This window comes from Somniosus microcephalus, chromosome 7 (assembly GCF_052327205.1).
Source record: "Somniosus microcephalus isolate GS21.2 chromosome 7, FLI_Smic_1.0, whole genome shotgun sequence".
In the NCBI taxonomy this organism is placed as follows: Eukaryota; Metazoa; Chordata; class Chondrichthyes; order Squaliformes; family Somniosidae; genus Somniosus; species Somniosus microcephalus.
Window position 1 is genome coordinate 36,535,535 of NC_140993.1, and position 24,954 is coordinate 36,560,488.

Consider the following 24,954-nt stretch of genomic DNA (forward strand, 5'->3'; position numbering starts at 1 on the left):
AGACTCTCGCTTGTTGGAGATAGTCATTGCCTGGCACTTCTGTGGCGCAAATGTTACCTGCCACTCATCAGCCCAAGCCTGAACGTCGTCCAGGTCTTGTTGCATGCGGGCATGGACTGCTTCATTATCTGAGGAGTTGTGAATGGCGCTGAACACTGTGCAGTCATCAGCAATCATCCCCATTTCTGACCTTATGTTGGAGGGAAGGTCATTGGTGAAGCAGCTGAAGATGGTTGGGCCTAGGACAGTGCCCTGAGGAACTCCTGCAGCGATGTCCTGGGGCTGGTCTTCTACCTGTGCTCCACTGTCCTGCACTATCCCCATATCCAAAAATCTATTGATCTCTGTCTTGAATATACCCAATGTCTGAGCCTCCACAGCCCTCTGGGGTAGAGAATTCCAAAGATTCACCATCCGCTCAGTGAAGAAATTTCTCATCCCAGTCCTAAATGGCCGACCCTTTATTCTGAGACACGGCCCCCTGGTTCTGGACTCCCGAGCCAGAGGAAACATCCTCCCTGCATCTACCTTGTCAAGCCCTGAAAGAATTTTGTATGTTTCAATGCGATCACCCCTCATTCTTCTAAACTCTAGAGAATGTAGGCATAGTCTGCTCCATCTCTCCTCATAGGACAATCCCAGGAATCAGTCTGTTGAACCTTCATTGCACTCCCTCTATGGCAAGTATATCCTTCCTTAGGTAAGAGACCAAAGCTGTACACAATACTCCAGGTGTGGTCTCACCAGGGCCCTATATAATTGCAGGAAGATGTCTTTACTGCTATACTCAAATACTCTTGTAATAAAGGCCAACATACCATTTGGTTTCCTAATTGCTTGCTGTACCTGCATGTTAACTTTCAGTGATTCGTGTACAAGGACACCCAGGTCCCTCTGAACACCAACATTTCGCAATCTCGCACCAATTAAAAAAACTCTGCTTTTCTATTTTTCATACCAGAGTGAATAACTTCACATTTCAAAATTCTCATCCTTGTTTTTAAATCCCTCCATGTCCTCACGCCTCCCTATCTCTGTAATCTCCTTCAGCCCGCCCCCCCCCACCACACCTCACACCCAGAGATATCTGCGCTCCGCAAATTCTGCCCTCGAGCATCCCTGATTATAATTGCTCAACCATTGGTGGTCGTGCCTTCAGCTGCCTAGGCCCCAAGCTCTGGAACTCCCTCCTTAAACCTCTCTACTTCTCTGCCTCTCTATAAAAGGCCCCAGAGACCAGGTAAGGCCTCACAGCGTTGGTGGGAAACTCGAGCGGCAGAGCGGGGCTATAAAAGGCCCCAGAGACCAGGTAAGGCCTCACAGCGTCGGCGGGAATCTCGAGCGGCAGAGCGGGGCTATAAAAGGCCCCAGAGACCAGGTAAGGCCTCACAGCGTCTGCGGGAATCTCGAGCGGCAGAGCGGGGCTATAAAAGGCCCCAGAGACCAGGTAAGGCCTCACAGCGTCGGTGGCTGTTTCAGCGGCAGAGCGGAGCTATAAAAGGCTCCCGAGACCAGTCTCCGAACTCGGAGGGAAGGAGAGAGGTAAAACGTAATCCAAGTGTGGCGTCACCAGGAAGCGGGTAAGTGATTGGTTGGTAAGTATTTCTCTCTTTTTTAAGCTTAAACTCTGGTTTATAGTTTCTAAGGTGCGATATTCATCATCTAGAATCGGGGCAGAGGGTATTTTAAAATAATATTAATAAATTTAATTAATTACATAGAATGGGAGATCAGGTGATGTGTTGCTGCTGCAATATGTGGGAGCTGGTGGACACCATTGATGCTCACGGTGATCACATTTGCAGTAAGTGTTGGCTGTTCGAGGAATTCCGGCTCCGTGTTGAAGAGCTGGAGTCCGAGCTTCAAACACTGAGACACATCAGGGAGGGGGAGAGTTACCTGGACTCTGTGTATCAGGAGGTAGTCACACCAATTAGATTAATTAATTCAGATGTAGTCCGTGGCCAGGGTCAGGATGGTGTGACTAGAAGTGAGGCAGGTACGGGGATCCAGGAGGTAGTGTTGGAGGAGCCGCAGCCCTTGCCCTTGTCCAACAGGTTCGAGGCTCTTACTCCGTGAGGATGGGAACAGGGACTGCGGGGAGAATGAGCAACCTGGCCACAGCACCGTGGAGCGGGGGGCCATTCAAGTGGGGGGAGTTAAAAGAAATGTTGTAGTGGTAGGGGATAGTATCGTTAGGGGGATAGATAGAGTTCTTTGCAGCCAAGAGCGAGAGTCCCGAAGGCTGTTGCCTGCCCAGTGCCAGGGTTAAGGACATCTCCTCTGGGCTGGAGAGAAACTTGGAGTGGGAGGGGGAGGATCCAGTTGTCGTGGTCCATGTTGGTACCAACGACATAGATAGGACAAGGAAGGAGGTTCTGCTGAGGGAGTTTGAGCAGCTAGGGGCCAAATTAAAAAGCAGAACTACAAGGGTAATAATCTCTGGATTACTACCTGAGCCACGTGCAAATTTGGCTAGGGTAAATAAAATTAGAGAATTAAATGCGTGGCTCAAAGACTGGTGTGGGAGAAATGGGTTTTGCTTCCTGAGACACTGGCATCAGTACTGGGACAGGAGAGAGCTGTTCCGTTGGGACGGACTTCACTTGGCCAGTGCTGGGACTAGGATCCTGGCGAATCGAACAACTAGGGCTGTAGAGAGGGCTTTAAACTAATTAGTGGGGGGGAGGTTTTAAGAGAGCGAAAAATAAAAATGACAGCGGAGAAGGCAATAGAGCAAGGTAACAGTGGGGGAATTAAAAACCAGAGCGTGTCAGGAAGGGACAGAATGTATAATGATAAAGGTAAAGTAGTAAAAGGGGTAAAAGCAGGAATAAATTGTCAGAAAACATATTTGAAAGTTCTTTATCTGAATGCACGCAGCATTCGTAACAAAATTGACGAGTTGACGGTGCAAATAACTACACATGGGTATGATCTGGTGGCCATTACGGAAACATGGCTGCAAGATAATCATGACTGGGAACTAAACATACAAGGGTATTTGACAATTAGGAAGGACAGACAGGAAGGAAAGTGAGGTGGGGTTGCAATGTTAATCAAGGATGGAATCACTGCAATAGTCAGAAATGATATTGGGTCAAAGGATCAGGATAGTGAAACAGTTTGGATGGAGATAAGGAATAATAAGGGGAAAAAGTCACTGGTGGGTGTGGTGTATGTGCCTTTAAGAGCCCCAGGTGTGCGTAATGCCGGTAATTGCCACTTGGGCTATATAAGCCTGTGTATTGTGTATATCCTTTAGAAACCCCCCCCCCACCCAAGACTTTGCTTAGTAAATACCTATGAACCAACTCCTGTCTTCAGTGTCTTTATCAACACACGGACACTACAGTGGGCGTAGTCTATAGGCCTCCTAACAGTTGCAACTCTGTTGGTCGGATTATAAATCGGGAAATAGTTGGGGCTTGTAACAAGGGAACAGCTATAATCATGGGGGATTTTAACTTTCATATTGACTGGACTAATCAAATTGGGCATGGCAGCATTGAGGAAGAGTTCATAAAGTGCATTAGGGACGGGTTCCTTGAGCAGTATGTAACTGAACCAACCAGGGGGCAGGCAATCTTAGATCTGGTCCTGTGTAATGAGACAGGATTAATAAAAAATGTCCCAGTAAAGGATCCCCTTGCAATGAGTGACCATAATATGGTTGAATTCCAAATTCAGTTGGAGGGTGAGAGAGTTGGATCTCAAACCAGCGTACTAAGCTTAAATAAAGGAGACTATGAAGGTATGAGAGTAGAATTGACTAAAGTGGACTGGGAAAACAGATTAAAGTGTAAGACGGTACAAGAGCAGTGGTCTACATTCAAGGAGATATTTCACATCTTTCAAGATAAATATATTCCACTGAGGAAAAAGGGGAGTAAAAGAAAAGACAGCCATCCGTGGCTTAGTAAAGTAATAAAGGATAGTATTCGACTGAAAACAAGGGCATATAAATTAGCCAAATCTAGTGGGAGGATAGAAGATTGGGAAGCATTTAAAAGCCAGCAAGCAATAACTAAAAGATTAATAAAGAAAGGGAAGATAGATTATGAAAGTAAACTAGCAAAAAATATAAAAACAGATAGCAAGAGTTTCTACAGCTATATAAAAAGAAAAAGGGTGGCTAAAGTGAACGTTGGTCCCTTAGAGGATGAGACCAGGAAACTAGTGGTGGGGAACATGGAGATGGTAAAGACGCTGAACAAATATTTTGTATCAGTCTTTACAGTAGAGGACACTAAAAATATCCCAACACTGGACAAACAGGGGGCAATGGGTGGGGGGGGGGGGGGGGCGGTGGAGGTGCTAAACACGATTAAAATCACTAAGGAGATGGTACTCAGTAAAATAATGGGACTTAAGGCGGATAAATCCCCCGGACCTGATGGCCTGCATCCTAGGGTCTTGAGAGAAGTGGCGGTAGGTATTGTGGATGCATTGGTGATCATTTTCCAGAACTCCCTGGACTCAGGAAAGGTCCCGGCAGATTGGAAAACTGCTAATGTCACACCCTTATTTAAGAAGGGAAGTAGACAAAAAGCTGGAAACTATAGACCAGTTAACCTAACATCTGTGGTTGGCAAAATGTTGGAGTCCATTATTAAGGAAACAGTAACAGAGCATTTGGATAAACATAATTTAATAGGACAGAGTCAGCATGGTTTTACGAAGGGGAAGTCATGTTTGACAAATTTGCTCGAATTCTTTGAGGATGTAACATACAGGGTGGATAAAGGGGAACCAGTGGATGTAGTGTATTTGGACTTCCAAAAGGCATTTGACAAGGTTCCACACAAAAGATTACTGATCAAGATAAAAAATCACGGGATTGGGGGTAATATACTGGCATGGGTGGAAGATTGGCTATCTAACAGAAAACAAAGAGTTGGGATAAATGGTTCGTTCTCGGGCTGGCAATCAGTAACTAGTGGTGTTCCGCAGGGGTCAGTGCTGGGACCCCAACTCTTTACAATCTATATTAACGATTTGGAGGAAGGGACCGAGTGCAACATATCCAAGTTTGCCGACGATACAAAGATGGGAGGGAAAGCAGTGAGTGAGGAGGACATAAAAAACCTGCAAAAGGACATAGACAGGCTAAGTGAGTGGGCAGAGATTTGGCAGATGCAGTATAATGTTGGAAAGTGTGAGGTTATGCACTTTGGCAGAAAAAAAATCGAAGAGCAAGTTATTATCTAAATGGAGAGAAACTGCAAAGTGCTACAGTACAAAGGGGTCTGGGGGTCCTGGTGCATGAAACACAAAAAGTTAGTATGCAGGTGCAGCAGGTGATCAGGAAGGCCAATGGAATCTTGGCTTTTATTGCAAGGGGGATGGAGTATTAAAACAGGGAAGTCTTGCTGCAGTTATACCTGGAATACTGCGTGCAGTTTTGGTTTCCATATGTAAGAAAAGATATACTTGCTCTCGAGGCAGTTCAGAGAAGGTTCACTCGGTTGATTCCAGAGATGAGGGGGTTGACGTATGAGGAAAGGTTGAGTAGGTTGGGACTCTACTCATTGGAGTTCAGAAGAATGAGAGGCGATCTTATCGAAACATAAGATTGTGAGGGGGCTTGATCGGGTGGATGCGGTGAGGATGTTTCCACTGATGGGTGAGACTAGAACTAGGGGGCATAATCTTAGAATAAGGGGCTGCCCTTTCAAAACTGAGATGAGGAGAAACTTCTTCACTCAGAGGGTAGTAAATCTATGGAATTTGCTAGCCCAGAGAGCTGTGGAAGCTGCAACATTAAATAAATTTAAAATGGAGATAGACATTTTCCTAGCAGATAAGGGAATTAGGGGTTACTGGGAGAGGGCAGGGAAGTGGACGTGAGTCTAGATTCAGATCAACCATGATCCTATTGAATGGCAGAGCAGGCCCGAGGGGCCGTATGGCCTACTCCTGCTCCTATTTCTTCTTATGTTCCTCCTTTAAGACCCTCTTTAAAACCTACCTCTTTGACCAAGCTTTTGGTCATCTGCGCTCATTTCTTATGTGGCTCGGTGTCAATTTTTTTGTCTTGTAACACTCCTGTGAAGAGCCTTGGGACTACGTTAAAGGCGCTATATAAATACAAGTTGCTGTTGTTGTTTTCTCCACATTATATTCCATTTGCCCTGTTGTTGTCCACTCACTTAGCCTGTCTGTATCTCCTTGAAGCCTCTTTATATCCTCCTCACAACTTACATTCCACACATAGGACATACGGCACAGAAACAGGCCATTCGGGCGTTTATGCTCCACACGAGTCTCCTCCTGTCTTTCCTCATCTAAATCTATCAGCATAACCCTCTATTCTCTTCTTCCTCATACGTTTGTCTAGCCTCCCCTTAAATGTATCTATACTTTTTGCTTCAACCACTCCCTGTGGTAGCGAGTTCCACATTCGCACCACTCTTTGGGTTAAGAAGTTTCTTCTGAATTCGCTATTGGATTTCTTGGTGACTATCTTATATTGATGGCCTCTAGTTATGCTCTTCCCCACAAGTGGAAACATTCTCTCTGTAACCAACTTTTATAATTTTAAATACCTCTATTAGGTCACCCCTCAGCCTTCTTTTATCAAGAGAAGAGAGACCCAACCTGTTCATCCTTTCCTGATATGTATACCCTCGCATTTCTGGTATCATCCTTGTAAATCTTCTCTGCACCCTCTCCAGTGCCTCTATATCCTTTTTATAACACGGAGACCAGAACTGTACGCAGCACTCCAAGTGTGGTCTGACCAAGGTTCGATACAGGTTCAGCATAACTTCCCTACTTTTCAATTCTATCCCTCTAGAAATAAACCCAAGTGCTTGGTTTGCTTTTTTTATGGCCTTGCTAACCTGTGTCGCAACCTTTAATGATTTGTGTATTTGTACTCCGAGATCCCTTTGTTCCTCTACCCCACCTAGACTCGCACCCTCCAAGTAATAAGTCACCTCCCTATTCTTCCTACCAAAATGTAATACCTCACATTTATCTGTGTTGAACTTCATTTGCCAATTATACGTCCATTCTGCAAGTTTATTAATGTCCTCCTGTAATACGTTGCAGTCCTCCTCAGTATTGACTATCCCCCCCAATTTGGTGTCATCTGCAAATTTAGAAATTGTGTTTTTGATGTCTAAATTATTAATATAAATTGTGAACAACAGTGGTCCCAGCACTGATCCTTGAGGAACACCACTACCCACATTCTGCCACTGTGAATAGCTAACTTTTACCCCATCTCTCTGCTGTCTGTCTCGAAGCCAGCTAGCTACTTGCCATTCTGCTGCTTGTCCCCTGACTCCGCATTCTCTGACCTTGTTCATCAGTCTATTATGGGGTACCTTATCAAAGGCCTTTTGAAAATCTGGATGAATTACATCTACTGCATTACCATTGTCTACTCTCTCTGTTACCTCTTCAAAAAAATCACTAAGGTTGGCCAAGCAAGACTTTCCCTTTTGAATTCCTACCAGCTTTGTATCATCAGCAAACTTGGATATATTACATTTGGTCCCCTCATCCAAATCATTGATGCAGACTGTGAATAGTTGAGGCCCAATCACTGATCCTTACGGTACCCTACTAGTAACAGCCTGCCAACCCGAAAATAACCCGTTTATTCCTACTCACTGTGTTCTGTCCGTTAACCAATCCTCAATCCATGCTAGTATATTACCCCAATTCCATGAGCCCTAATTTTGTTTAATAACCTCTTGTGTGGCACATTATCGAATGCCTTCTGAAAATCCAAATATACCACATCCACTGCTTCCCCTTTATCTATTCTGCTGGTTACAACCTGAAAAAACTCTAACAGATTCAGCTGGGTCTCTTTTCTCTTGAAAAAAGGCTGAGGGGTTTTGATTTCCCTTTCATAAATCTATATTGACTGTCCAATTCTATTATTATTTTCCAAGTGCCCTGTTACCTTAATAATAGATTCTAGCATTTTCCCTACTACTGATATCAGGCTAACTCGTCTGCAGTTCCCCGTTTTCTCTCTCCCTCCTTTCTTAAATAGTGGGGTTACATTTGCTACCTTCCAATCCACAGAACTGTTCTAGAATCTATGGAATTTTGGAAGATGACAACCAGTGCATCCATTATCTCTATAGCCCCTTCTTTTAAAACCCTAGGATGCAGGCAATCAGGTCCAGGGGATTTATCGGCTTTTAGTCCCATTAATTTCTTCAGCACTTTTTTATTTTACTAATACTAATTTCTTTCAGTTCGTGATTCTCGCTACACCCTTGGTTCTCCGCTATTTCCGGGAGGTTTTTTGCATCTTCTTCCGTGAAGACCGACACAAAGTATTTGTTTAATTTCTCTTACATTTCCTTATTCTCCATTATAATTTCTCCTGTCTCAGCCTGTGAGGGACCCACATTTACTTTTGCTAATCTTTTCCTTTTTTCACACCTATAGAAGCTTTTACAGTCTGCTTTTACATCTCTTGCTAGTTTACTCTCATATTCTATTTTCCCTTTCTTTATCAATTTATTGGTCCTCCTTTGCTGAATTGTAAAATCCTTGCAATCCTGAGACTTACTACCCTTTTTGGCAACATTATAAGCCTCTTCCTTTGATCTAATACTATCTTTAATTTCTCTTGTTAGCCATGGTTGGACCATCTTTCCCGTGTTTTTATTCCTTAAGGGAATGTATATTCGTTGCGAATTATGAATTATTTCTTTAAATAGACAAGTACAAGGATTTTGAAATCCCTGCGACAAGCGATAAAGAGCCAATGAAGACTGGTGAGCACAGGGGCAATAGGGCAGCCTGACAGTACAGGATGGGATGCGGGTGGTAGAGTTTTGAACGAGTTGCAATTTCCTGAAGGGCGGGACCTGGATGTCTGGCAAGGAGAGCACTGAAGTAATTGACTCTGCAAGCAACAAAGTTTCAGGGGCAGTGGGGGTGAAGTGGGGTCAGAGGCAGCAATTTTACTGAGGTGGAGTTGGTGATGTCCAGGATGGAGGGTTTAAAGTTAATCGCAGGTTAAGAAACCATTGCACACCATTGTGCTATGTCTGAGGTTGCTGCCAGACAGGTACTGAGCTGAGTGGTGACAACACATTCAAGTGCTTTAGAAAAAATGAGGAGGTTGGAGATAGGGTAGTCATCGGAAAGGCCAGAGGGATCAAGTGTGGGTGTTTTGTGGAGAGCGACAGTGTTGAACGGTGGGGGAGGGTAGACAGTCCGAAGATGGGGGCGCTATTGATGTCAGAAAGGGTGAAGTTGTGTAACAAGGAGTTGAATGGGCGGGTAGGCGGAGATGAGGGTAGGTCTCATTGAGATGAGATAAGCTTTGTGATGGCTTGGGGAAAATACAGGAAAAAGCTGTAAAGTGATTATGGGGTTAGGGCAAAGGTATTGATGAATACAGAATGGCTGGGTTGGGGGTGGGAAAGAGAGAATGAGGCAGTTGAAAAAGTTGGGTGGGTGGTCTTAATCTCAGAAACATTGGGAAATAAAATAACTAAATTTGAACGTACAGCTACTGGTCAGATTTTTCTAATGCTTTCCGGTTATTGCCTATATTCTCATGACATTAATACCAGATTTCGAGATACTGTCCACCTAAAGCAAACCTTGATACTCTTGTGCTCGACAGTCCATTTTAAAACACTGTAAATTTATAATGCAGTAATTCAGAAACTTGAACCAGAAAGACATGCAAAACAACTGAAAAGGTTCCAGTAATCTATGTGGCTCAAGGCTCCCGTGTGAGCACCACTGATGCATATAAAGGCATTCTGTGTTAAGCTTGCATGTGAAGTTAGTAAAATATTTTTAAAGGGATGCGAAACTCCACTTGCTCAACGGTTTGTTCCAGCTACAGTAACCTGAACAATTTTTACGAGTGATAACTTTACAGAAATTGAACATATTGAAATGTTTAACAGACATCAACTATCAACTCTACTTACTATACTTTATTAATCCATTATTGTGCAAATAAAGGGAATAAGGTTTAAAAATTCACATCAAAAAAATTACAAAATTGTTACTCAAGTTAACACTCTTGTGCAGAGAGTAACTTAAAAATATGAGCTACGAAATCCACAGATCTAGAAATTCCTCCTCTCTCTCTCTCTCCATCATCCACCCATACTAGCACCACCCCCACACCCACCCCCCCACCCCACAATCCAACTTATTTAAAAGAATACAGGAGATAAAAATTCTTATTAGATGCAGTTAACTAAAAAGTGGTTACTCAGGACAATAATTAATATTTTACAATTATAACAAAGATTTTGACATGCAACATTTACATAAGTCAGGTGAGCATTTGTTATAATTCAGTGGGCTTGGCTAATTATAAACACATTGCCAAATTAGACACAGAGGCTTGATAAATTTAAACTGAAATAAAAGTAGCTGGCACAAAGAGTGTCAGTCTAGCAGCTGCAAAGCTTTGTATAAGCCACTGTTTGTGCTAATTATCTCTACTGGCATCACAACTGTTCAACTTAAAAAAAAACTGTAAGAAAACTTGTTATAAATCTCCAACAAGTGTTCTGATGGTTAGAATGGAGAATATTTACTTAGTTCACTTATGCCATAATATCAATACTCTACTGCAATAGGCCATGCACTATAACCTAATCTATCACAGGACTCATAATTTAAACAGTTCTTAAAAATTAAATGTCACAATACTGTGTGGTTCCAACAAAATGTGTCAACATTCGGAGAAAACTATTTGAATCCCTGTGTACAAGTCAACTTCATCCCACCACTAGATCTCAGGCTCTCTCATATCATCTCCTCCTTGTGCTCTGTTGATGACTAGGACACATCTCTTCTAATCTCTGCCAATCTGAAGTCCGTATGTCCATTGGTGTGCACATTTTGCCTGTCGCTCCAACAGTTCTACTTTCTTTTGATTTCTTGGTCTCTCCCAAGCCTTTCTCTGCTGTCTCCTCCCATTACTGTTACCCATTCATGCCACCTTTGATTACTCCCCTCGCTGATACTTTGCTCTCTTAATCCTTACCCACACCCATCAATACTCCTTTGCCTTCCCACTCTCCTTCTACAGTTACAGGCTTGAAGCTCTTGGATAATCCCAGATACCTCTGTGCCTCTCGAAGAATTCTCCAAAAAGCTCACTGAAGCATCAGTTGCTGCCTCATGAGTAGGATTCCTAACTGCCTCATCCTTCTCTTGCACTGACCTTCTTGACCAGCTGCAGTACATCCTGAAGTTAGTATACACTGCTCTAGTAGCTACAGCATTTATGTGGCTGGTCCAGATGAGTTTCTGGTCAAGGGTGATCACCATGTTGTTTATGATGGGAGATTCGACAATGGTAATGCCACTGAATGTCAAGGGTAGGTGGTTCGGCCCTGGCTTGTTGGAGATCATCATTGCCTGGGACTTGTGTAGCACGAATATTACTTGCTACATATCAGCCCAAACCTGCATGTTGTCCAGGTCTTGCTGCTCGCGGCCGGTCTTGTCTTGCCTTGTGCACTCGCGTGCTGGGCTCCGCCATCATCAGGGAAAGAGGGAGCTGATCCGTTGGGATGGACTCCACTTAAACCGGGCTGGGACCAGTGTCCTGGCAAATCGAATAACTAGGGTGGTAGATAGGGCTTTAAACTAATAAGGGGGAAAGAGGGTTCAGGTAAGGGCAAATCTGTGAGTCTTAAAAGAAGTCAAGGCTGCAGAGCAGAGTAGCGATTTGGGTAAAATCAAGCAGATTGTGTCAAGTAGGGACAGCAAGTTTAACAATGGTAATAGGATATTAACGACTAAGGCCACATAAGGGAAAAATAATAAAAAGTTAAAAATAAAAGCGCTATATCTGAATATACATTAAGCATTCATAACAAGATAAATGGCACAAATAGAGATGAATGAGTTTGATCTCTCAACCATTACTGAGACATGGTTGCAGGGTGACCAAGGTTGGGAATTAAATATTCCAGGGTACTTGACTTTTAGAAAAGATAGGCAAAATGGAAAAGGAGGTGGGGTAGACTTGATAATAAAGGATGAGATAAAGGCAATAGTGAGAAAGAATCTTAGCCCAGAAAATCAGGATGTAGAATCAGTATGGGTGGAGCCAAGAAATAACAAAGGGCAGAAAACACTGGTGGGAGTAGTTATAGGCCCCCTAACAGTAATCATAGTGTTGGACAGAGTATAAAATCAGGAAATTAGAAGAGCACGTAACAAGGGTAATGCAATAACCATGGGAGACTTTAATCTTCATATAGACTAGGCAAACCAAATTGGCAAAAGTAGCTTAGAGGACGAGTTCATAGAATGCATTCAGGACAGTTTTCTCGAAGAATATGTTGAGGAACCAACAAGGGAACATGCTATTTTAGATCTAGTGTATAATGAGACAGGGTTCATTAGCAATCTTATAGTAAAGGATCCTCTGGGGAAGAGTGATCATAATAGGATAGAATTTCATATAAAGTTTGAGTGTGATGTGGTTAAGTCCGAAACTAGGGTCTTAAATTTAAACAAAGCCAATTATGGAGGTATGAGGGATGAGTTGGCGGAGGTAGATTGGGAAATTAGATTAAAAGATATGACGGTAGATAAGCAATGGCAAACATTTAAATAAATAATTATTTCTCAACGAATATACATTTCCTTGAGAAATAAAACGTCCACTGGAAAAGTGGTACAATTGTGGCTAACTAGAAAAGTTAAGGATATTAGATTAAAAGAGGCTTACAAAGTTGCCAAAAATAGTAAGCCTGAGGATTGAGAGGGTTTTAAAAATCAAGAAAGGATGACCAAGAAATTGAGGAAGAGGGAGAAAATAGATTGAGAGTAAGCTAGCAAGAAATATAAAAACGGATTGAAGAGCTTTTACAAGTATGTAAAAAGGAACAGAGCAGCGAAAGTAAGTGTTGGTCTCTTAGAGGCTGAGACAGGTGAAATTATAATGGGGAATAAGCAAATGGCAGAGATGTTAAACAAATATGTTGTGCCTGTTTTCACAGTAGAAAAAACAAATAACATACTGGTAATTGTGGGGAACCAAGGGTCTAATGAGACTGAGGAACTTAAAGTAACTATTGGTTTATTAATATTAGTTTATTAATATTTATAGGCCAGCACACCTGGCTGGCCTCTCACATTCTACCCTATGTAAACTTGAGGTCATCCAAAACTCGGCTGCCTGTCTCCTAACTCGCACCCAAATCCCATTCACCCGTCACCCCTGTGCTCGCTGACCTACATTGGCTCCCGGTTAAGCAACGCCTCGATTTCAAAATTCTCATCCTTGTTTTCAAATCCTTCCATGGCCTCGCCCCTCCCTATCTCTTTAATCTCCACCAGCCCCACAACCCCGCCCACTCCCACCGAGAGATATCTGCGCTCCTCTAATTCTGCCCTCTTGAGCAACCCTGATTATAAATCGCTCAACCATTGGTGGCTGTGCCTTCTGTTGCCTAGGCCCTAAGCTCTGGAATTCCCTGCCTAAACCTCTCCGCCTCTCTACCTATCTTTCCTCCTTTAAGACGCTCCTTAAAACCTAGCTCTTTGACCAAGCTTTTGGTCACCTGCCCTAATGATGATATTTCAAATGAATACGTGGCTAGAGGAATGGTGCAAGGGGGAGGAATTCAAATTCCTGGGACATTGGAACTGGTTCTGGGGGAGGTGGGGCCAGTTCAAACCGGACAGTTTGCACCTGGGCAGGGCCTGGACCGATGTCCTAGGGGGAGTGTTTGCTCGTGCTCTGGGGGAGGGTTTAAACTAAAATAGCAGGGGGTTGGGAACCTGAGCAGGGGGACAGAGGAAAGGCAAACAAGGATAAAAGCAAAAGATAGGAAGGAGAAAAACAAGTGACAGGCAGAGAAATCAAGGGTTTAAATCAAACATGGCCACATTAAATAATAATTCTAATAGGTCTAAGTGCGTTAAAAAAACAAGCCTGAAGGTTTTGTGTCTTAATGTGAGGAGCTTTGGTAATAAGGTGGATGAATTAGCTGCGCAAATAGAGGTAAACGAATATATGACTGGGATTACGGAAACATGGCTCCAGGGTGGCCAAGGCTGGGAACTCAACATCCAGGGGTATTCAATATTCAGGAAAGATAGGCAAAAGGGAAAAGGAGGTGGGGTCGCATTACTGGTTGAAGAGGGGGTTAACACAATTGAAAGGAAAGATATTAGCTCTGATGATGTGGAATCTGTATGGGTAGAACTGAGAAATACCAAGGGGCAGAAAACGTTAGTGGGAGTGGTATATAGGCCTCCAAACAGTAATGCGGAGGTCGGGGATGGCATTAAATGGGAAATTAGAGAAACATGCAATAAGGGCACAGCAGTTATCATGGGTGACTTTAATCTACATATAGATTGGGCTAACCAAATTAGTAACAATACTGTGGAGGAGGAATTCCTGGAGTGTATAAGAGATGGTTTCCTGGACCAATATGTCGAGGAACCAACTAGAGATCAGGCCATCTTAGACTGGGTATTATGTAACGAGAAAGGATTAATTAGCAATCTTGTTGTGCGAGGCCCCTTGGGTCGGAGCGATCATAACATGATCGAATTCTTCATTAAGATGGAGAGTGAAATAGTTTACTCAGAGACTAGGGTCCTGAATTTAAATAAAGGAGACTACGATGGTATGAGGTGCGAGTTGGGTAGGATTGACTGGGGAATGTCACTCAAAGGGTTGACGGTGGATGGGCAATGGCAAACATTCAAAGATCACATGGATGAACTACAGAATTTGTTCATCCCAGTTTGGCATAAAAATAAAACAAAAAAGGTGACTCAACCGTGACTAACAAGGGAAATTAGGGATAGCATAAGATCCAAGGAGAGGACATATAAATTGGCCAGAAAAAGCAGTAAACCTGAGGATTGGGAGCAGTTTGGGATCCAACAAAGGAGGACAAAGGGATTAATTAAGAAGGGGGAAATAGAGTATGAGAGCAAGCTTGTAGGGAACATAAAAACTGAATGTAAAAGCTTTTATAGATAGGTGAAGAGAAAAAGATTGGTGAAGTCAAACGTAGGTCCCTTGCAGTCAGAATCAGGGGAATTTATGATGGGGAACAAAGAAATGGCAGACCAATTAAATACATACTTTGGTTCTGTCTTCACAAAGGAGGACACAAATAACCTCCCAAAGATGTCGGGGAACGTAGGGTCTAAGGAAAGGGAGGAACTGATAGAAATCAGTATTTGTCGGGAAATGGTGTTAGGGGGATTGAGGGCCGATAAATCCCCAGGGCCTGATAATCTACATCCTAGGGTACTTAAGGAAGTGGCCCTAGAAATAGTAGATGCATTGCTGGTCATCTTCCAAAATTCGATAGACTCTGGAACAGTACCCATGGATTGGCAGGTAGCTAATGTTACCCCACTGTTCAAAAAGGGTGGTAGAGAGAAAACGGGGAATTACAGACCGGTAAGCCTGACATCGGTAGTGGGGAAAATGCTAGAGTCCATTATAAAGGATGTAATAGCAGAGCACTTGGAAAAAAGTGACAGGATCGGACAAAGTCAACACGGATTTACAAAAGGTAAATCGTGCTTGACTAATTTACTGGAATTTTTTGAGGATGTAACTGGTAAAATAGAAAGGGAGAACCAGAGGTATATTTGGATTTTCAAAAGGCTTTCGATAAGGTCCCGCATAAGAGATTAGCATGTAAAATTAAGGCACATGGGATTGGGGGCAAGGTATTGACTTGGATAGAGAACTGGCTGGCAGACAGAAAGCAAAGAGTTGGAATAAACGGGTCTTTTTCCGAGAAGCAGGCAGTGACTAGTGGGGTACCACAGGGATCGGTCCTTGGACCCCAGCTATTCACAATATATATTAATGATCTGGACGAGGGAACTAGATGTAATATCTCCAAGTTTGCAGACGACACAAAGCTGGGTAGGCATGTGTGCTGTGAGGAGGATGCCGAGAAACTCCAGTATGATTTGGACAGGTTGGGTGATTGGGCAGAAGCATGGCAGATGCAATATAACGTGGATAAATGCGAGGTTATCCACTTTGGTGTCAAAAACAGGAAGGCAGATTATTATCTAAATGGCAATAGATTGGCCTACTCCTGCTCCTATCTTCTATGTGGCTCATGTCAGATTTTTTCATCTTATAATACTCCTGTGAAGCGCCTTGGGACGTTTTGCTACGTTAAAAGTGCTATATAAATACAAGTTGTTGTTGTAGTAAAGAAAAAGTGCTGAAGAAATTAATGGGACTAAAAGCCAAGAAATCATCTGGACCTGATGGCCTACAGCCTAGAGTTTTAAAAGAGGTTGAGATAGTGGATGCATTGGTTTTGATCTTCCAGAATTCCCTAGATTCTAGAACGGTCCCCGTGGATTGGATAATAGCAACCCCGCTGTTCAAGAGAGGGAGAGGGGAAACAGGAAATAGGCCAGTTAGCCTGACATCAGTAGTAGGGAAAATACTAGAATCTATTATTAAGGACATGGTAACAGGGCACTGAAAAATCGCAATATTAGGCAGAGTCAACACGGTTTTATGAAAGGGAAATCATGTTTGGCAAATCTATTAGCATTTTTTGAGGGTGTAACTAGCAGGGTAGATAAGGAGGAAACCAGTGGATGTAGTATACTTGAATTTTCCAAAGACATTGCCACATAATAGGTTGTTACAAAAGATTAGGGCTCATGGGGTTGGGGGTAATGTATTAGCATGGATTGAGGATTGGTTAACGGTCAGAAAAATAGTGTAGAAATAAACGGGTCATTTTCAGAATGGCAGGCTATAACTAGTGGTGTGCCGCAAGGATCAGTGCTTGGGCCTCAGGTATTTACAATCTATATGAATGATGAGGGGACCATGTGTAATATATCCAAGTTTGCTAATGATACAAAGCTAGGTGGGAAAGTAAACAGTGAGGGGGACATAAAGCGGTTGCAAAGGGATATAGACTGGTTAAGTGATTGGACAAGAATGTTGAGAGGAGATTTGATAGAGGTGTTCAAAATCATGAGCTGTCTAGACAGGATAGAGAGAAACTGTTCCCATTGGCAGAAGGGTCGAGAACCAGAGGACATGGACATGAGGAAAAACTTTTTTACGCAATGAGTGGTTAGGATCTGGAATGTACTTCCTGAAAGGGTGGTGAAGGCACATTTAATCGTGGCTTTCAAAAAGGAATTGGATAAGTACCTGAAGGAAAAATATTTGCAAAGCTACGGGGATAGGGCCGGGGTGTGTGACTAGCTGAAGTGCTCTTGGAGAGCTGGCACAGGCTTGCCGGACCGAATGGCCTCCTTCTGTGCTGTAACCATCCTATGATTCTATGATTGGAGATGGGGTATAAAGTGGGGAAGTGTGAAATTATCCGCTTTGGTAGGAAGGATGGAAAACCGGAACATTTTTTTTTTTTTTTTTTATAAAAGGTGAGAGATTAGTAAATGTTGGGATTGTGAGGGATTTGGGTGACCTTGTACACGAAACACAGAAAGTTAACATGTTGGTACAGCAAGCAATTAGGAAGGCAAATGGTATGTTAGTCTTCATTGCATGGGGGTTGGAGTATAAGAGTAAGGAAGTCTTGCTGCAATTATGTAGGGCTTTGGTGAGACCACACCTGGAGTACTGTGTACAGATTTGGTCTCCTTACCCAAGGAAGGACATTACTTGCCTTAGAGGGGGTGCAACGAAGGTTCATGAGATTGATTCCTGGGATGAGAGGGCTGTCCTATGAGGAGAGATTGAGTAGAATGGGCCTATATTCTCTGGCGTTTAGAAGAATGAGAGGTGATCTCATTGAAACGTATAACATTCTTAGAGGGCTTGACAGGGTAGATGGTGAGAGGCTGTTTCCCCTGGCTGGAGAGTCTAGAACTAGGGGCCACAGTCTCAGGATAAATGGTTGTCCGTTTAGGACTGCGATGAGGAGAAATTTCTTCCCCACAGGGTTGTGAATCTTTGGAATTCTCTACCCCAGAGGGCTGTGGATGCTCAGTCGATGAGTATATTCAAGACTGAGATTGATGGATTTTAGGGCACTAAGCGAATCAATTTTTGTTTCAACTTCAGAGTTGCTTCACATGCCCCAGTGATGTGTGTGTATATATATATTTATTTATATATTATATATATAGATTGAGGACACCTTCAATCACGTCGTGTGACACTACCACCGTGCTAAGTGGATAGATTAAGAACAGATCTAGCAGCTCTTGTTGAGTATATTCAAGGCTGAGGTAGATAGATTTATGGACTCTAGGGGAATCAAGGGATATGGAGATCAGGCGGGAAAGTGGAGTTGATGCAGAAGTTCAGCCATGATCTTGTTGAATGGTGGAGCAGGTTCAAGGGGCCGTATGGCCCTCTATTTCTTATGTTCTTATGGGGGTATTCATGGATCCTCCTCCTCCTCGTGTTATTTGCTTAATTGTCCACCACCATTCATGACTATATGTGGTAGGTCTGCAGAGCTTGGACCTGATCTGTTGGTTGTGCGATCGTTTGGCTCTATCTATAGCATGCATGTAGTCCTGTGTTAAAGCTTCACCATGTTGGCATTTCATTTTCAGGTGTGCCCGGTGCTGCTTCTGGCATGCTCTTCTAGATTCCTCTTTGAACCAAGGTTGGTCACCTAACTTGATGGTGATGGAGGAGTGGGGGATATGACGGGAATACGAGATTAGATGGTGGTATAATACAATTCTGCTGCCGATGGCCCATTACGCCTCATGAATGCCCAGTTTTGAGCTGCTAGATCTGTTCTTAATCTAACCCACTTAGCACGGTGGTACTGTCACACGACATGCACACACATCACTGGGGCATGTGAAGAAACTTTGAAGTTTGAACAAAAATTGCACAGATAATACAGGTTAGCACGTTAAGTTGAGGAAGAAACGGTCATGATACTGTATCAAATGTCCTTGGTCTACTTTTTAGTTTGTGATGCCTTTTGTACAATGTGATTAATTAGAGAACCAGAATAGAAAACAAATGCAGAGCCTACAGACAGATTGCCAATAGAAAGACAAGCATTGATACTACAAGTGTCATGACACACAAAATGAAATTAAGACGGACAGGTAGAATGCCACAACAATTGTGTTTAAAAAGTGAATGTTGAAGATTCTATTGGAAACTTGGCTTGGATAAATTACTGAACTATTGTGATGGGGCTGAATTAGCAACAGGAAATAGGATGCCCCTGAGATCACATAATTTTAAGTACGTATGCTAATGCAATTTCCTTACATGGTCAGATTCAAGACAATATTCCCTGAAACAATAATCTCATCAACACTCACTGTTCAAACAAAAATAATCAATAGAAATCGACACATAAAAATACTCATCACTGACCACTGGGCATGACAATCTATAACATCGTAACGGTGCATGTCTAACCTGGGTACTTAGTGACATATTATGGCAACAGCACATGTCGTGATGCATCACCCAATGCAAGTGGGTACAAAACCATTTCTATACAGCAAGCAGTAACATGATATAAAAAATACATAAATACTCCACCAGTAACACTTACTTACATCTCAACACCTACCCCACTTGCATCAACCTCTAACTGTGTCACTTGTGTGAACAAAATAAAGTATCTCTGCAGCTCTGCTGAGGGAAAGAGCTCAGAAATATGAATGTGGACTCGAGTAATTTGAAGGAACCACTGTGTCATTGACAGGCTACCAGCATCATTCAGATTAATTGCGCATCAATTCTGGTCCTCCCAGCTATTCGCTGGGACTCACTCTCCAGACCTCACCCCCACCCCCACCCCCTGCCTTTTGGTGCACCCCACTATTTGAGAATCACTTTTCTATTTAGTAACTGCAAGCAATATAGAAAAGTGGTGCAACTTATTTTGTTGGAATATTGCCTTGCTCACTGACAAATCCATAGCTGGAACAAATTTCAAACCTGTGCAGTCCAACTTGTTTTTGTGATCACTTTATTGCAAAGGTTACTTCTTATTCCCAAAATTTCTCCTTTGATACATATGGAACATAATTTTTTCATGCATTCAAAGCCTTTCTGCATTGGCTCTGTACCTAATAATTATATGTTGTGATATAACATAAAGTCACGTAATCCCATAGAGTTTCTTTCAAATGTTTTGGTGAATTTTAGGCACCCAATGTCAGCATCAAGCACTTGCACGTCAGGTAAAGCATAGATAAATGCGAAGTAAAGCTTAAGTTGATCCAAAAATATGCCATAACCTCAGAAAAAAAAAATCCCTCAATGAACTATTCTGACAACATGTCTTCCATGCCAAATACCCCTTGACCTCAATGAGATTGCCACCTTAGCGCCAAACATGAACCAGTTTTGCACTGTGTTCTGAACGTACTAGAAACTGGGTCAAGATTCCTCAAATTCACTTCGGTTTCTCAATTATATATATTTTTAAATCACATAAGGAGACCTGCATCTGACCACTTTGGGTTGGATTGAAAATCAAGTCCCTGAAGTGAAAGGATAGAGTGCAACTCACTATGGCGTTCAATTGTTTAGTTTATTTCATTTTGTGGTACATCAAAAGCAATCATAACCTGACAAAATTAAACACCAAGTCTGCCTCCAAATTCTCTTTAATTAGTCAATACTGTAATGCAAAGTTGGTTGCATTCATTTACTTTTGGCACTGTCAGACTTACAGCTATAGCTAATGCCATAAGCGTATGTTAGAACTTATGAACCTAGTCTATCCAGATTGCCAAGGGACAGCTATAAAAGTAAACCAAAGAAAATGTCTCAATATAGCTCAGTAGTGAATCAGAATTGAAGGAGATTCCTCCTCCCAGTTAAAGCTTTATCTTGATAAATATTGAAAATTAAATAAATATGCTAGGCGTATGCATTAGAGCTCCATTCCATGATGGTCATGATTACATATAATGGTCAGATCTCATTTATCGAGGTCAGAAATAATCCAATAGCCATGTGTTCATTTGATTGAGGCACAATTTCACAGGGATGGCATAGCATGCTGGAGTCATTGATGATAGTATTTGGAGCGGTGGGGGGCGGCGGGAGAACCATGCCTGTGCTTCTCATGCAAGGAGTTCCTGATTTCAACTACTGTACGTTGTTATGGAATAATATTGAGCGAAGAGCAGGCATCTTCCTACGAGGAGGAAAAGAATGAAAGGCCGCCCTAGGTTGCTCTCTCATACCCCTGTAAGAATTCGCAATAATTTACAGTTCTGAAGATCAATTTTTTTGATTAAAGAATCCCTGGGCGTTGTGCTTTTAAATTTCCAGGGATAAAAATGGCTGTCACCACATGGCCGAAGACAAAGGACAATGCTTTGTTTACAAAGCAATTGAATGCTATTAGCATTTGTTTGTATATCGAGTGGATACATCTAAACTGCAGAAGAGACTTTTGTACCTTGAATGGGAAACGTTTAACAATTGAATGGGTTTTAAATCACCCAGCACTGGACAATAGGGCTGTTGCATTCTTTTGTTTCAGCCCAGGGAGCTCCGGAAGACACATTAACCCAGTCTAACCACTTGGAGTTAGCCAATCACAGCTTTCTTTTGTGTATTGGACTCTTTGGGTGGGGAATTTTGCACACAGCCCTTGCAAGGCAGAACGGCAGGGGCCTCACCAGGTATAAAGATAGCTGCTGAGAAGCTAGCTCTCTCTCTCTCTTACTTCGCTGGACCAAAGGTGAGCAGGGTGTTCTGACTCCTCAACAAGGCAACCTAGCAGGAGTTTGGGGTGGTGATTTGAGGGTAATTGCTAAGATTGTTTAAATAACATTGTAGCCATTGTATCCCTCGTTTTCGCCGTCTGCAACCCCCCGTTATATAGTTTTACTGTAATTACTGTGTTCGTGTGGCATAGTTTATTTCTTTTGATTGTAGTTTATTTAGGTAATAAAACTTGATTTTTCTCTCACCCAAACCACTTGTCCATTTTAATATCATTAATTATAAGTTCCTCCACTCAGAACTGAAGGAGGGGTAGCGATTTGAAACCGCTGTTTTAAAATTGGTTTTATTGGAATTGGTCTGGGTGCAGGCAAATGCTGCAAGACCAGGAAAATTACTTTAAACCAGTTTAAAGAAGCCCCCAACCCTTACACCCCCATTAGCTAACTACAAAGTACTATTGTCAGAAGGCTAACAGAAAAATCATCCCCCTGACTAGCCCCAAAAGATGGTGCAAGGGAAACCAGAGGAAAAAATAACAATTAATGCAAAAAAAAATCCAACCAATACCACAGCATATTTTTGGTAGCTACATTAAGAAAGCAGTTAGTACATTTTATAGTCACTGATTTACATGCACAGGATGAGAATTTTGATAGAAAATATGCTAGATTTTTAGTTTAAAAGAAGTTTTTAAAAAAAAGGAACTGCTTAAGAATAGTCTGTTGGGTGATACATGTGGACAAGTTGAACTGTACATTTTCCTAATATAAACTAAAACCAAAAGCAACTTCTAAAACATGAATTAATGTGGTTAGCAAGTTTGACTTCTTTGTAATTTTAGTTTTAAACATAACCATTACCGTCCCCACTAATTTCATCTGTGAATCCAGGCAGCGAGAGAGAAAAAGAGAGAAACAAGGAGGGGAAAAAAAGTAGAAAAATTGTATTATTGTCAGAGGCAAGAAACAAAAAGCATTGATCAACCTTAAGGAACAAGGAGGTCAGAAAATGCAAGAAAATATGAATTACATGAGATTGTTAGAACAAATGAAAAGTAACTAAATTAAGGTTTGGTTTAAAAATATATTTATAAATCGAATCAAACTCCAAGTTAATCCCCACCCCTAAATTTGGGATGAATTATCGAAGATATTAACACCGGAAATTAAACCAATTTCCACACTTGGCAGCATCTGTCAACATCAACCACTCCCTCTTCAAGTACAGCCTATCCAGATACAGAGCAAATCTCACTCTACTCTGCCCATCAATGGCCCGTAATTTGCGGTCAGTGGTGAAGCATAGGCGTTTGTCGCTGACCCCGAGGTAAGCTTGCCACAAAGATCTCACGTTTTCTGTGGCGAGGGGATCGGCTTTTCCCGACGTTCAGTTGAGAACCCCTAACGCGAGCCGCTGTGACGTCAACTAGCTGTCTGAGCAGCCAATCACAATGCAGAATTCTCTCAGACCGGGAACCAAGTAGTGAGTAAGCTCCTTTTATTCTAACTTTTTAAAAATGTTAGAGAGCAAAATCAAAGATTGGGACTCTCGCATGGGGAAAAGTTAAACCTGAAATAAAGATTTTTAAAACTTCAATTTTTTTTAAAAAGTTTTTTAAAAATTTTACTTCTTTATTAAAATGGATAAATATGACACTGCACAAAATTAAAATGAGCTTTTCAGGTCCATAACGTTTGTTTCGCAGTCAATATGCTGTTAAAACCCCAGTTACACCTAATCCAAAAGGGTCTAACATTTAAAGGGGTGTTTAACAGCGATATTACCGCGGAAAAGCCAAAGTTTGTGTCAGTTTCATAGATTTCCCTGATTGCTGGCTATGTGGGGGTGTGTGGGGGTATGGCACAGCGCAGCCAGTGTCGGAGCAGTGAATGACTGACCGTAACTTCAGGATTTCTGCGTTAGGATGCACATGCGCTAAATCCTGAAGTTGCAGTCAGTTTCCCGCAAATTCCGGGCCATGTTTAAAAGCAGCAAGAACCTCGCTGTGTGAACGTTTAATACACCTGTCGACCAGCTTTTGTGCTGTGGCTTTATGCTCACCAGGCTGACAAAACTGAAACCTATTTCACTTGGGACCCAGGAGCCAGCAGAGAGAGGGGGCTTCCATCCAATTAGTTTGGGCTGGATTCAGACCCAAGTTTTCAACTACCCAGGTCCCTCATGGAAGTAATCTGGTGCATTTTAAAGCAGCAGGGACTGGGCTCAAGACTGCAGAGGGGAAAGGAAACACAGAGGTATGTTGCCATGGGTTTCTCTTGTGCACTCTGTGGTCACCCACAACAGAGCATTGGCAGAAACTTTTGCGAGGGCCTGGGACAGGAGTAGGACGGAAACCAAACACTTAATCAGTAGTAGTCATTGCTGAAACTTTGCAATGTGCAGCAACATTTTGTCCATACAGCCCTTATACTTAAGGTAATGAGAAATTATTCAGACACTGTGTTGAGTGTTCTCAGTAGATTCCTTCAAAAAAAAAAACAAATGTGCATACCAGTTGTCACAGTAGTTTGAGTGGCCAAAATGTGGTTTTTTTAAAGTATAAGATAGTTTTAATACTGAAGAGTTCCTTTTGTGCATACCTTGATTTCAAAGGAATAAGTATTGCTAAAAATACTGTAAAGCTTCAGTAAATTTGTTGAAAACAGAAAAAATTTGGGGTAATAAATCCATTGGCATTTTCTGACATTTTGCTCTACTTTCAACTTAAAATGGAAAGAGACATTAAACACAGAATGTTTAACTCAATGTTTTCAATGAAGATCATATTGCTGAATACAAGATTCTCAAATTTCCTTTAGGAAGTATAAATTGAAAATATGAGAGTAGAACAATTCCTAGTTCAAAAAGCAGAATGAATGGAAGCACAACTGTAAGACATGGTATTAGTGAACAAGCAAAGTATAGTGAGTGCACGTTGGAAGTTATACGATCAGGCCATCAACTGTAAGCAGTCTGCAAAACGTGCAAATATATGTTACTTGAAGGTGACTTAACATTCTTGCACCACATATCTCCATATTTTTATCATTCTGATGACATTAGTCATACAATTTACTTTGCTTTCTCGATCACAATAAGACCATTCTTTTCCTGTTTTCGGAAGACATTTTCCTTAACATTTATCAGTGACTTTCAACAGTAAAGTTCAGTTTTTGGAAACTAGATAAATACTAGTAAATAAATGTTTTAAACTTGGTCATCCAAGTCTACTAAGCCTTTTGATTTTAGCGTACATATAATTGTGTCCATTTATATAAATCACCTTTAAATACAAAGATCATCATTCAATTTTATTG

At 42.0% G+C, this 24,954-nt stretch overlaps 1 protein-coding gene across 17 annotated transcripts in view; it reads right to left on the reverse strand.

Annotated features, from left to right (window-relative positions):
• The window catches only part of LOC147114610 (focal adhesion kinase 1), a 630,568-nt gene that overhangs the window by 180,789 nt on the left and 424,825 nt on the right, over positions 1-24,954 (reverse strand). For 13 of the 17 annotated variants that reach the window (XM_085992416.1, XM_085992410.1, XM_085992408.1 and 10 more), the window contains one exon: positions 22,498-22,515. The exons of the other annotated variants lie outside the window; for them this stretch is intronic. In XM_085992416.1, the coding sequence (XP_085848542.1) occupies positions 22,498-22,515 (18 nt within the window). The remainder of the gene's footprint in view (positions 1-22,497; positions 22,516-24,954) is intronic. 17 annotated transcript variants of the gene reach the window in all.